Source organism: Canis lupus, chromosome 18 (assembly GCF_003254725.2).
Source record: "Canis lupus dingo isolate Sandy chromosome 18, ASM325472v2, whole genome shotgun sequence".
Lineage (NCBI taxonomy): Eukaryota > Metazoa > Chordata > Mammalia > Carnivora > Canidae > Canis > Canis lupus.
This window is the reverse complement of record NC_064260.1, coordinates 26,163,170-26,177,115: the sequence shown is the minus strand read 5'-3', so window position 1 is coordinate 26,177,115 and position 13,946 is coordinate 26,163,170. Positions and strand designations below refer to the sequence as shown.

General features: G+C 40.1%; 1 protein-coding gene across 3 annotated transcripts in view; it reads left to right on the top strand.

Moving 5' to 3' along the window:
- TTC17 (tetratricopeptide repeat domain 17) overlaps positions 1-13,946 on the top strand; it is a 116,542-nt gene that overhangs the window by 73,874 nt on the left and 28,722 nt on the right. For all 3 annotated transcript variants that reach the window (XM_025452523.3, XM_025452522.3, XM_025452524.3), the window contains 3 exons: positions 7,155-7,414; positions 8,273-8,426; positions 13,437-13,557. In XM_025452523.3, coding sequence (XP_025308308.1) covers positions 7,155-7,414; positions 8,273-8,426; positions 13,437-13,557 — 535 coding nt within the window. The remainder of the gene's footprint in view (positions 1-7,154; positions 7,415-8,272; positions 8,427-13,436; positions 13,558-13,946) is intronic.

Here is a 13,946-nt window from a genome sequence, read left to right as displayed (position 1 = left end):
GTGGGTGTGTTCACACCAGCGGGCTTTCTGTAGTGTGGTTATCAGAGTGAGAAAAACTCCCAATGCACATCGTGTATTACAAATAAGAGCCATGTATAGATATTGAATTTTTGAAAGTTCTACTTTTGGAGGAAAATTTAAAGGAATATTAATAATAGTTAAGCCCTTTCCAGTAACCATAAACTTATGGTAGTCATTACCTTTCTGTGATACTTTACAACTTACAAACATATGCTCACTTCAGCAGCACTTACATATAATTTACAAACTTACGAACCATGTGTTAAGCATGTGAAATAGATATTATTATCAAGCCCATCTTACAGATGAGAAAATTGAAACTCAGAGAAGTTAGGTCCCTTGTCCAAGACTGTCAATAGATAAAATAACTAAAACTCATCCTCAGGTCTTGTAACCCCGTGCATTGTGCGCTTTGCCTTGTGGGTCTCAGAAATAGGAGGTTGGTGGACTAGAACTTTATTTTTTAATTGGTAAGGTCATTTTTAAAGAAAACTAGCATCTCCTGTTACATTATTTTATAAAGCAAAGAAAATTTAATGTCAAAAAGTGCAAAGGTGATCTCAGAATAAAGGTCAAGTCTTTTTTAAAAATGGACAGTCAGCAAAATTACTCAAAAAATTCGTATCTGGACGTGTGTGTGTGTGTTTATTATAACTTTTTATACATTTTTTTGTTTGTTTCTCATTTTGCTAAAGACTGGTACTGTGTCACTGATTAACATTTGAAAACCACTGCTTTACTACCTCATCACACAGTACAAAACTCCTCACTTAGCCTTAGATGTGGAAGGAAGAGCATAGGTTCTCTAGTCGGAAGTGCTGCTATCATGTCCTTGTACCTCCACCAACTAGTTGTTAAGTCTTGGGCAAGTTACTTAATCTTTCTGAGCTTCCCTTACCTCATTAATTTAAAAGCAAACAAACAAAAAAGCCTCCAGTGATTAGTATTTAAATGAAATAACAGGGAAACATTTTTTTTAGAGCCCAGTCCACAGTTGGAGCTCAGTAAATGTTCACTTCTGCACACATAAGCGTGACTCCGCTTCCCGACTTAGAGGCTGCTTGTGAGCTACAGTCCTCACGAGTACACACACACAAATTCTGCTCAATAAACATCTGTTCACTTAAAGGGAACCCTGACGTTTGCACAAGAGCTGTTACAGAAAAGATGATCTGTTTGCGTTTCTGGGTTATCTTCTCAAAATCCCCAGTTCTCTCTTACTGTACTGACCCAGCTAAAAGTACCCACTGGTGCAAATGAGAACTGATGACTTGTTGTTTTCTTCCCAAAAGTGAATCATTTTCTTATGCACCTTAGTCTGAGTGATTTCATTTAAGCCTTTTGTGCTTTGTGATTACTGGCTTTAAACAGTATGCCATTGTTTATACATGAAATCTTAGGGAAGTCTACAGCTTTATGCTGGGACTTCAAAACCACATCACTGCCTTTTAAGGAAAATACTAGAACTCAAGACAGAATTGCCCACAGTTGTATGGTAGTGGAGTCTTTATTTGAAACGAAATTTGTCAAATCCCACAGGATATTCTTTTTCTTTGTGAGACAGGGACGTATTTCTCTGTGGTGTCATTCTCAAAGGTAGAATGTGCAATGCTTGCCTTCAGCAACCACATTCTAGAACTCAAGCCTGTTGGCATTAATCAGATAAGACTTTCTGGAGATGTTTTGAGTCAAATTTTGAAGGAAGGACTTTTTTTTCTGGTCATCTCTCCAAACGTCTGATCTTTACCTCTGTTTACTGTCAGTCTGTTTTGTTTTGAATGTAGGACTCACCTTTCATTTCGTTCTCTGCTTCTTAAAACTTCTAGATTCAAACCTCTCTTCTGAGATTATTAATACTGTTTCTTAGCCAATACGGTCACTTTATTTTACTCATCTTCAGTGCTCCATCCCCTCTCAGTAGCACTCTCACAAATCATTGTGTGGGTTTTGGCTTCTGCTCCAGGCACAGGGAGCTCAGTCTTTCTTCTTTTCTTTCCTGACTGTTCACAAGTCTTTCCTAATATGGAGCTAGAGTGTGACTTCTCATCTCCGGTCCTGCCCTCTGAAGGTAACAAAGTCAGTCTTGTCTCTCTCGTTAATAGCACATTTGAAGATGATTCTTTTCCTACCTACCCTACCCCACGTGTTTTTGCTTCCTTCAGCTAAATGTCCTTATTTTCTTGAATAGCTTCAGTTAGAGCTTTTAGGACCTTCTCCAATCTCAAAGTAATCTCCCTAGAATTAAAAAAAATCTTTCCAAGCTCAGTCAGTTAAGCATCTGACCCTTGATTTCAGCTCAGGTCATGATATCTGGGCCCTGATCTCAGGGTGGAGAGATGGAGCCTCACATCGGGCCCTGAATTCAGCCTGGAGTCTGCTTGAGACTCTCTCCCCCTCCCCCCACACTCACACATACTCTTTCTTTCTCTCTTTGTAAAAAAATAAAATAAAATGTTTTAAAAAGAAAGAAAAATCTTTCTAGCAAAAAAATTTCAAGCCTGATTTCTTTTCTGTGCTGTATCAGCTACTGTTCCTTCCATGGGATCACCTTGGTTTCTTCAGTTCTTCATTTAATATGGTTTTGGACACTTTGACCACATCACGGTTCTGTCAATGTGCTCTGCTTTGAAAATCTCTTAAAACTGTGGTACCCAGACTTACCCATGAATCTCCAGGTGTGTCTGGAACATCGCAAGATTATGCTGGGGTTTTTTTTTCCTTCTGTTTCCCCCACTTTCCCCTCCTCCTCCTTCATCTTTTCTTCCTTTTTTATTTTTTCTTTTCCTTTTTGAGGACTGCATATGCTTCTCACCATCTCTCAGCACTTCTCCTAGTCCCTGTGATTCTTGACAAATTACCTGACAGGACTCAAGCTCAATTATAAGTTTTTCTAGTACCCTGAGATAGGATTCATCCAAGTGAAAAAAACATGAACTCATCTAAGCCTCACTGTAGGTGCTCACAGTCTCTTCACATCATAATATTTATTCTCCTTTTTCCAGTGTAAAAATGGTACATGTTAAAGAAGGTAAAATAATAAGAGAGATGGATCTCGGTTTCTGATTTCAGTTTATATTATACCATCTGTCCCACAAGCAACAATCCTAATATTCTGCTTTTTCTTTTTGCTTCAAGTATAATGTAAAACCTTCTGAGATCCCACTATAGTCCAGACCTCTCTTCAAACCTGAATTTCGTATTTCCAGAATTAGACAATGTATGGAGATACGTTCCTACATCCATTCTATCCTAGGCCATAAGTTCCATGGGTTGTTCTATTCTGAGCCCTCAGCACCTTTTTGGACCTGTGCCACAAATGCTTCCATGAATAAATGAGGGTCTGAAACCCCAACATGATGTGTCCTATTGCTCTCTCCTAATTCCATAGTCTTTGTAGATAGCATTGTTTTCACTTTCACAGATTCTAAAACTTCATATAGTAAAAAAGTCCCTGTTTCACATTAGGCTTTGAAATCTTGAAATCATCTTTGAGCTTACCCTGTTCTTTGTCATTATATCCATTTAACCACCAAATTCTATTTTTCTCTACTGAGATTTCTTCATGTACCTTTTTCTCCTCCCTTTTTTATATCCCCCTTTAATAATCCTCACCCTAAGCTAACTTCTCTTTATCTAATTTTATATAGAGATTGTTAAAATACCTTTCTCATTGGTCTCTGTCCTCCGTCTTCCTTCTCCACCCCTGACTATGCCAACTGATTTACCACTCTGGCCTTCGTATGCCACTTTATGGCTCTCATCTTGTTATTCTTCTGCCCAGCAAACAAGAGGCTCCCTTTATGATGAATCCTTTCCTGATTTTCCCAGACATTCTCAATGTCACCCACCTTCCCTAAGTATCTTGTTTGCTGACATCATCTATAGACATTCTTTGTTCTAGTTCATGTGAAATTAGTCGTGCCTTCACATATTGCCTTCCTTATGCCCACATCAGTGTGTGTACATACAGGTATGAGAGTGTACGCATTCAGGCTCCTCCCTCTGGGGTGGCCCTCCTCGACCTTCTGCCTGTCTAATTCCTGCCTCATCTGCCTTCCTCTAGGAAGCATGTTGCAACCACACTCCATTGTGCTTTCCTCTAGGAAAAACACACACACACACATATTTAAATGTAATTGTTCTCTGATTGTTTAATGTATATAGTTTTGTGTCTCCAACTTGATTATACCACTTATCCTTGAACGTTACAGGTTTGAACTGCACACATCTACTTATGCAGATTTTTTTATAAATACAATACAGTACTTGAAGTGTATCTTCTCTTCCTTATTTATTCTTAATAACACTTTTTAGCTTCCTTTATTATAAGAATACGGTATATAATACCTATAACACACAGAATACATGTAAATTGACTGTTTATGTTATTGGTAAGGCTTCCAGTCAACAGTGGGCTATTAGTAAATTTTGGGAAAAACAAAAGTTATATGTGGATTTTCAATTGTGCAGGGGTTGGCGTCCCTAAACCCCTCGTTGTTGAACTGTATTTAATTCCTCAGAGTCTGTTTGTCCCACCACCACCACCACCAAATAGCTCATAGCATGGAGATAGGCACATAACTAGGTCCTAAATTAATAAAGCTTGGATTATTGTTTCTAACTCATAGCACATCTGTGATCTCCTCATTCCTTACCTTTATTTAGTGGTGTTCTTTAGGAATTGCTATACCCTAACCCCTACAGCCTTTGAAAGGACTAGTGGCTGCCAGCACAAAAGCCTGCAGCAAGTTCCATAGTCTCTCTTGATTGGAATACCAGTTTTTATCAATCAAAGGCCCTTTTTCTAAGAACTTTTTAGTAATGGTATAAATATTCCATATGGTACGGGTGTAGGGGAGCATTAACCTTTGGAACTGGGCTTACAGAACTCTTTGCAACTGAACAACTTTTATGTATTTAGAATGCTTTGTAAATAGTAGTAGTTACTGAATGGAAATAAGGCTTCCAAACACAGCATCCGTATGTGGTTCTAACTGTACACCAGGGAATTAGTTGCCTGCAGTCTACCTTTGGCCAAAAGCCACTTTCCTTTAAGCCCACACTCTTGGTGCAGCCAGATCTATCAAAACGCCTTTCCTGTCTCAAAACCAGGTGCAAAGGAATCCCATCGTGGCCGCAGGAGAAGGAAGGAGAGGAAGCTAAAATAACAGGAAAACTTAGAACTCTGTTGCTATGAGTCAGACAGCAGGCAATTCTTCTAATTAAGTTGCTTTTTGGGGTCCTTATAGCAACCTTGTCCAGCTGTTTTCCTGAGTTAGCTACTTAGGAGTTTGTAAATCACATAGTGTATCAGACACCATGTTAAAAACGACAAGGCAAACCTTAGAGCTTACACAATCCTGAGTCACCAGGAGGACAAGGCAAAGGTAAGAGCAGCAGATCCTCAGGAACCTCACAAACCAAATTATTCCCAAGTTCCATTAACTCATTGTACAGTCGTGCCTCTTCAGTGTCCAGTACAGTGTTGGACATTCAGGATATAGTAGTAAAACAGAAACGAAAATTAGAACTCTTTGTCAATCCCACATTTACATTATTTGCCACATAATTTAGACAGTTACTCACCATTTTTATCTGAACATACTAAAGAAAATGTTTTTGCAAATTCCTGTTTTACTTTAGGCTGTTTCAGAACTTCATTAAGAGTAATGATAATGATAATAATCAGGAAAAACCAGCAGGTTCGTTCAAAAAACCTAAAAGGAAACTTATTTGAAAGGACAGCAGTACATTTCAAAGTCACTTGTTAACAAATGGTGGAGCCTTAGAGCTTTTTTAAGAAAGAATAACAGATTTCTAGTGGTACTCCCAGCCTGACCTTCACACTCTCTGAAATAGAAAGTGGGTTGGAAGATAGAGATACCACCAGAGCCAAGAGTGACACAGCAGACCTATGAGTAGGGCGCAAAGCTTTCTGTTGTTCTCAGCCCTGCCGGCCAGCCACCTTTCTGACCCCATGCCACCCCAGAGACTAGCACTATGCGTTTGTAAGGTGGGTTACTCACTATGGTTATCGGTCTGTCAACACGGATATAAGATTATTCCTGACCTTAGCCTTATTCCTACCAGGTTCTAAATCACTGAACAAGCCAGAATTACCAACTGAAGGGTATTGGGATAACTCAAATGGGATAATGTAGGCTGGCATTTTGTGAGCAATCAGGTGGTCCAGTAGATACATGTCACAAAAGGAAGCATTCCATTTTATTTGTTTTTCTACTCTGTCTACTTCCAGAAAAGATTGGACATGACTTTCATGGAACACACAATATAAGATTCAGCTATTAACTCAAAATAGCAAAAGTTAAATAATAAAGTTGTTTTTAAAGGAAAAACATTCTATTAAGAAATTCAGACAAATTTTTGCCCTAAATTTTCTAGTTATCTAGGCATAGAGGGAAACCTGTGGGGTTGTATGATGTTTAATGTATAACAACGGAAACACTGACATCTCAGGAGAAATAATTTTTCTAGGCCATTGCACTGGGAAACATCCGTGGAAATCTTTACATTAGAAACTTGAGCAACATAACAAATCATGTCTTGATAACCATTTTAGGAAAAACATTATATGGCTCCATTACTATTTCTTATACCAGCTATTAATGAAAACTGGAGCCTGAATGTAGAATTCGGATAATTTCCCATTAAGCAAATCATTGTTCAGTTAAGGCAGATAGACTGTATGGCCTGCACATGGAGCTATGATATGTCATATGCTATTTGAATAAAGCTTCAAGAATCCCACATGTTCAATAAATAACATCATAATAAACTTCATTTTTGCCATCTGTGTCTTACATCTGAAGCAAGTGGGTCTTTTTTTTCTCCAAAATAATACGTCTATTAAATAGCCATCCTTGTGCCCACTAGTGATGTAATCAGTGCCTGCCTGCCACCTCGCTGCTCCTGTTGTTCTCATCCAAGCTTTTCACAAAGCTACACAGCAAAAATGTCTCATGATGCATTGTGAGGGTAATGATTGGCATTTTTATGAAGGTGGGCTATAGAATTTCCTCTAAGCAGAGCCAGAGGTACTCAAGCAGCAAGATTGGAGTCACTTAAGTGAGTACTATGTAATTTTTAATGACATGCGGGCACTTGAATTTCAGGTACAGTGGTTGAGGAGAGCAATGGTTCTGATGAGATGGAGAATTCAGATGAAACAAAAATGTCTGAAGAGATACTGGCTTTGGTGGATGAATTTCAACAGGCATGGCCCCTGGAAGGCTTTGGGGGTGCACTGGAGATGAAAGGGCGGCGTCTGGACTTACAGGGTATACGGGTGCTGAAGAAGGGGCCCCAGGATGGAGTGGCCAGGAGCTCTTGCTACGGAGACTGCAGAAGTGAAGATGATGAAGCCACAGAATGGGTGAGAGTTGGCCAACTCAGTCATACCAAACTGTAGTCCACGTCTTGGTGGAGGTGGGGGCTTCAAAGTGTGATGTTTCTCTTAGGAGGGTGACATCGCTTTAATCCGCCCCCCCACCCCCCAGCCAGCCTTCACATGGGCATTGTACTGCAGGAAGCCTTTCCCCTGTATACAGCTGGCTCTTGCTGCTGTCAAACCGCGCGGAAAGCCTGCACGCTTGGAACTGCCCAGTTCAGACATCTTCATTTTCAGTTTCCTCTGTACGCCTTCCAAGGCTAGATTATTTTATTTCACGAAACATTTTTCATTTAGACCTGTAAGAATTAAATGGAAGGAGAGAATTAGCTCTAGCACAGGACTGGTTACTCTTCTGTTTTCTTTTTATTTAGAAAGATAACGCAAATGAGAAGTGGGGTATGGTAGGGTAGGGGGTGGGAAGGAGCAGAGGGAGAGAATCTTAAGCAGGTTCCACACTCAGTGTGAAGACCAAAGCGAGGCTCAGTCTCACAACCCTGAGATCCTGACCTGAGCTGAAATCAAGAGTCGGACGCTTAACCAACTGAGCCACCCAGATGCCCCTAGGACTGGTTAATCTTTTTCCTCCCCTTAGATTTTATTTATTTGTGAGGGAGAGAGAAAGAGAGAAGCAGAGTGAGAAGCAGACTCCCCGTGGAGCAGAGAGCCCAGTGTAGAGCCGGATCCCAGGACTGGGATCACAACCTGAGTCAAAGGCAGATGCTTAACCAACTGAGCCACCCAGGCGCCCCAGGATTGATTACTCATAAAGCCACCAATATCCACAGCCCTTACAGATTGATAATTGGTCTAACTTGTCCCCAACATGTCTCCATTTTCCAGATAACATTCCAGGTGAAACGTGTAAAAAAACCCAAAGGGGATCATAAGAAAACTCCTGGGAAAAAGGTAGAACCAAATCAAGCAGAAAATGTGCATCGTTACCAAGCAAACCTGGAAATCACTGGCCCAAAGGTGGCATCTCCTGGGCCACAAGGTAAATTTGAGTATTTAATGTGCCAGTTTCTTTTTTCAGATTTGACTGCCTCCTTTCTCACAAGGGATGTGTTTGTGACTTGAAGGAGATCAGATGAGAAGGTAATGGGGCTAAGTGAACAAAGAAACAGTCATTTGTATAAAAAGTTTGTTTTGACATTACTTGACTTTTTTGCCATTGCCTTTTGGGCTTATATTCTTATCATCTTGAGCTTAAATATCCTTTTGATTTTTGACTGTCTAATTTAATATGGGGATAATGATCACATCTTACAGGGTTGTTGGGAGGACTATAGGAATTATACATGTAAAATGCTTTAAATGAAGCGGCCAAAGAGGACTCCATAAATAATAACATTTAATATTTCATTTAAGTATTGGATAAATGCTTTAGAACTACTCCCAGGAAAAATGTATATATAGCAAAATTTGTCATATACTTTTAGGATTCATAGTTGTCCTGAAATGCATCTTGGGACTCTTAAGTTCAGGCGCATTGCCATGGACCCAGTTGACTTTCCTTTCTAGCAATGAAATAGTAGTGATCAAATTTCTTTTTAAAAAATAGCTTTTTTTTAAAGGATATTTTCATTATCTTAGACTTCAAAAACTCAGGATAACTTCATGAAGTTATTTGAATGAAGACATTTCTTATTTAATTTGGTGTACTTACCAAAGCTGGAAGCAGGGGGCACATAATAAAATATAAAGAACGGGTTCAGCTTGGCTAAATCCCAGAGTGATCTGTTACTTGTGAGAAATACAAAGGACACCAAAAAAGACGTTTTGTCATGACTGGAGTTGACAGTATGCAGTAGCTCTACTATTTAAGGGTGACAGCATGTGTTAACAGGTTACAGAAAGAAAGCAGCGCTTCCTCTACTAGATCTGTCTTCTGTAGCAAGGAAAAGGCTGTTCAAAATGTAATACATCATTATAGAAATGAAAATTCCATTAAATAGTAAATGTAATGAAATCATAAAAGTAGAAAATTTAAATGAATATTTATATACTTTCCAGGTGGAAAAGGACTTCCTAAAGCAGAGAGAAAAAGAAAATAATAATTCCAGCGCCAGAAAACACCATAAAATAGAAAGGCAAATGACTGAAACAAAATATTTTTGTAGATTATTTGTATATTTTTATAGAATATGTGATAAGCACAGAATATCAATATCATCTAAAGAGGACCTACAGAGGCACCTGGGTGGCTTAGTCAGTTGAGTGCCTGACTTCAGCTCAGGTCATGATCTCAGGGTTCTGGGAATGAGCCCCACATTGGGCTCCCCAGTCAACATAAAGTCTGCTTGTCCCTCTCCCACTGTCCCTGCCCCTGCCTGTGTGCTCGCTTGCTCTTCTTTCTCAAATAAATAAATAAAATCCTTTTTAAAAAATAAGATAAAGAGGGATCCCTGGGTGGCGCAGCGGTTTAGCGCCTGCCTTTGGCCCAGGGCGCGATCCTGGAGACCCGGGATCGAGTCCCACGTCGGGCTCCCGGTGCATGGAGCCTGCTTTTCCCTCTGCCTATGTCTCTGCCTCTCTCTCTCTCTGTCTCTCTGTGTGACTATCATAAATAAATAAAAATTAAAAAAAAAAATAAGACAACACCTACAAATCAGTATGAAAAATACAGCATCTGGGGATGCTTGAGTGGCTTAACAGTTTAGCTCCTGCCTTGAGCCCAGGGCATGATCCTGTAGTCCCGGGATCAAGTCCCACGTTGGGCTCCCTGCATGGGGCCTGCTTCTCCCTCTGCCTGTGTCTCTGCCTCTCTCTTTCTTTGTGTCTCTCGTGAAGAAATAAATAAAATCTTTAAAAAAAGAAAAAGAAAACAAAAAAGAAAAATGCAGCATTTCAGGAAGATATGTATAAGTACATAGGCATTCCGCCAAATATACATATACTTATAGTTGGCCACTGAAAATGTGAGAAAATGTTCAGCCTCACTAGTAAAGGTATGCAAACACAAACAGCAACATGCCCTTTTTGCTTATCAAACTGTATTTAAATGTGCAATACACAGAGTTAATGAGTTGAATTTTGGGATCGTTTAACCAGATATATCAGAAAACTTAAAAATATACCAAGGATTTTACTTCCAATAATTTACCCTAGGTCAATCCTCTTAAAGGTGCCAAAGACAGAAGTGCAAAAATTGATCACGGGGTCACTTATCATAATAAAAAATTGTAAATCACCTAAATGTTGGCAATTGCCTAAATAAATTACATAATGTCCATGCTGTGTACTGTGCAGCCAAGATACTTGTAATTTAGTAAGTGAACAAAAGCAGTTTATAAAAGAGCAGAGAGAATACTTCAGTTTTTGTAAAATAGTAAATAGACCACATTATGACTACACTTGCTCATGTTTCCATATCTTTGCAATTGAGATCTGTCTTACAACTGATGAGATTTTAAATAATTGGTGGTGTTTTTCTTTCTTAAACTATATAAAATAATGTACATGTTACAGTTTATAACCTCTTAGATTTGATGAAAGAAACTAAAGTAAACAAGTACATAGATGCAAGTATGGAAGAGAATATACCAAAATGTAAGTGGTCATCTCTGAGTGCTGATAGCAATATGGATGATTTCTTTTCCTTCTATATGCTTTTCCATTTTCTAAATGTTTTATATTCCTGCATTACTTTTACAAACAAAAAAACTAAGAATTTCTTGTAAAAGTGAAAAATAAAGCTCGGTATAGTTCAGAAGCTAGGAAAGCACTTACGTGGTGTTAAATGGATTCAAGTGGATGGGCCCATGTAGGACATTGAATGTACTTGCAAATGACATCATGGAACTACTTACTATCACTAACATGGAAAGTTCTAAGGCTGGGAAGAGATGACAGATGGCCAGAGAGGTTCAGTATCCTGGTTTTCAAATAAATCTGGATTCTCTTTGCTACCAAGAGTTAAGCTTCATGATAAATCCTGGCAAAGTTCTAAAGCAAATTATAAAACAAATATTTTGTGAGCCCATGAGGAAGACGAGGTCAATAAGGCCTATTGTAGATTTACTAAAAACTAGCAAAACTAATAATGCATAACTAATTTCATTTCCTTTTTTGGTGAGGGCCGCTAGACTGAAAGACCAAGAAGTGCCATAAATACAACCTAACTAGATTTCAGCAAAGATTTAACAGAGTCTCTTAGAATATTCCTGAGGATAAGATGGAGAGATGTGGGCTCAGAGGCTCCCCATTGCCCACAGAATGAAATCCAAACTTCTTCTTGTGGTGTACAAGACCCTTTACACCCAGCCTGTCTCTGTCCTTCATTGCTGCTATTTTTTCTTTTCTTTTTTTTTAAGATTTTATTTATTTTTTCATGAGAGACACAGAGAGTGAGAGAGAGGCAGAGACACAGGCAGAGGGAGAAGCAGGCCCCATGCAGGGAGCCCAACGTGGGACTCGATCCCGGGTCTCCAGGATCAGGCCCTGAGCCAAAGGTGGCACCAAACCGCTGAGCCACCCGGGCTGCCCTCATGCTGTTATTTTACCCCTTGCCTTTGCACATGCTGTTCCCTCTGCTGGAATGCCCTCCTGCCACCTCAGCAGTGCTAAAATATCATTCTTTCCAAACCTCAGACTCTGCATGCCTTCCCCTCCTTGGTACCATCAGGCCGAATTAGTTGCTCTCCACCTCTGCAGTTGTCCTGTACCTTCACTCTAGCATCATCCTGTTGTATCTTGGGACTTGTTATGTGTACCTTCCTCAGTAGACTGTGAACCCAAGGGCAGGCTAGGTTATTCCCCACCATCCCTAGTGTCTTGACACAGTTCCCAGTCCCTTACGGTAGATGCCCAATAAATGTTTTTCAAGTGAATTTCTTAAACATAATAGAAAAATAAGCTTTATTGTGAAACTTATGGATTCATTCTTTCAGTTAATTCATTTAAACGGGCTTCATTTGAAACTCTTCCAAACTGTTCTTTTCTATTTTATTTAAATCTAAAGCCCTCCCTATACCTCAGTTTTCTGTTACTGGTAAATTCCTACATTATAAAAAAAGTTACACAGAACCAAAGTTCTCCTTCCTGTCCATTTATTCAATTGTAAGTCCTGCAGAATACCCTTCCAGGACAAGACTTGGTTCTCTTCTTTTCTTGAGGACTCCATCTAAGTAAAGGACCTACACACAAAAGGTAGTACCTGTGAAAGGTATCAACTAACAGAGCTTTAAAAGCCCAGTGTATCTTTAAACTGTGCAGTGATTGGGAGCATACATGTTAGACTCCGGCAGACCTTGATCTGGAGCCTAGCTCTGCTATCTACTAGCCAGGTGACCTTGGGCAAGCCACTCGATCTCTCTGTGCCTTCATTTTCCCACCTGAGAAATGAGGCTGTGGATGTACAGTACGTAGCAGTGCTCTGGAAATAAATGATCACCTTTCAGTATCATCATTATTCCCCATCTGCCACTTTTCTCTCCAGCAGCAGTTCTCTACCAGGAGTCCTGTTGTCTTCCCAGGGCACAACGTGGTTCTCATCTGGGTGGAGGGCACTACTGGTCCTGTAGGGTAGAAGCCAGGGATGCTGCTAAACATCTTCTAATGCACAGAGCAGTCCCCATAACAAAGCGTTACCAGCCTCCTGTCCACACTGCCAGGATGAAGAACCCTGCTTTAGTGACACATGCCCCTTCTCAGTTGGACTTGTCTTTATAAAATCAAAATATAGAGGGGTAAAAATGAAATTCGGTAAGATGTTAACATTGAAGAATATCTTAGCTTCTACGTTGATCGGTCTTAAATCCAACAAAGGACTCGTTTATTTTTACTTCATCATCTGTCTTTAAGCACAAGACTTGATTCAGATAATCTTCTTCCCTTTGCCATGAATGACAGGATTTTAATTCTCTAGGTGGTGAAAATCCCAAAGACTAGAAGAATGACTGGCACCTCCAAGTACACCAGCCTGGGTGAAGTAATCACCAGCGTATGACACTGTGGGTTCTGTTCCTTTGCAGTTGTGTCAATTGATGACATACTTTCCTTCTAGGAAAAAAGCGTGACTACCAGAGTCTGGGATGGCCCAGCCCCGACGAGTGCCTCAAACTCCGCTGGGTAGAGCTGACTGCCATCGTGAGTACCTGGCTTGCAGTTTCTTCAAAAAACATTGAGTGAGTATCTTAAACCTCTCCCTCCTTCGTGGCATTTGTGTACCAGCGAACCCACTGGGCCTCAGTTGACTTCAGGTTGCCCTTCCTGGTCAGCAGCTGTTAGAAGAGTTGTCCTGTTTAGGCTCGGTGGTTCTGAGGCCGACCACCGGCTGCAGGTGGACGCAGCTCACTGTACTGAAATGCTGAATGTGCCCTCCTTCCTCGGTGCCTTCACCCACACTTTGTAAGCTCTCCAGAAATGTGTGACTTACTTAGTTTGATACAGAAAAACCTGTGGTTTCTCACTGACATTGTGTACTTCAAAGGGGAACCAGCGCAAACCCAGATTTACACATACCTACCAAGACACGTGCTGAGCAAGACTGCTTTTTCCTTCATGGATGCTCATT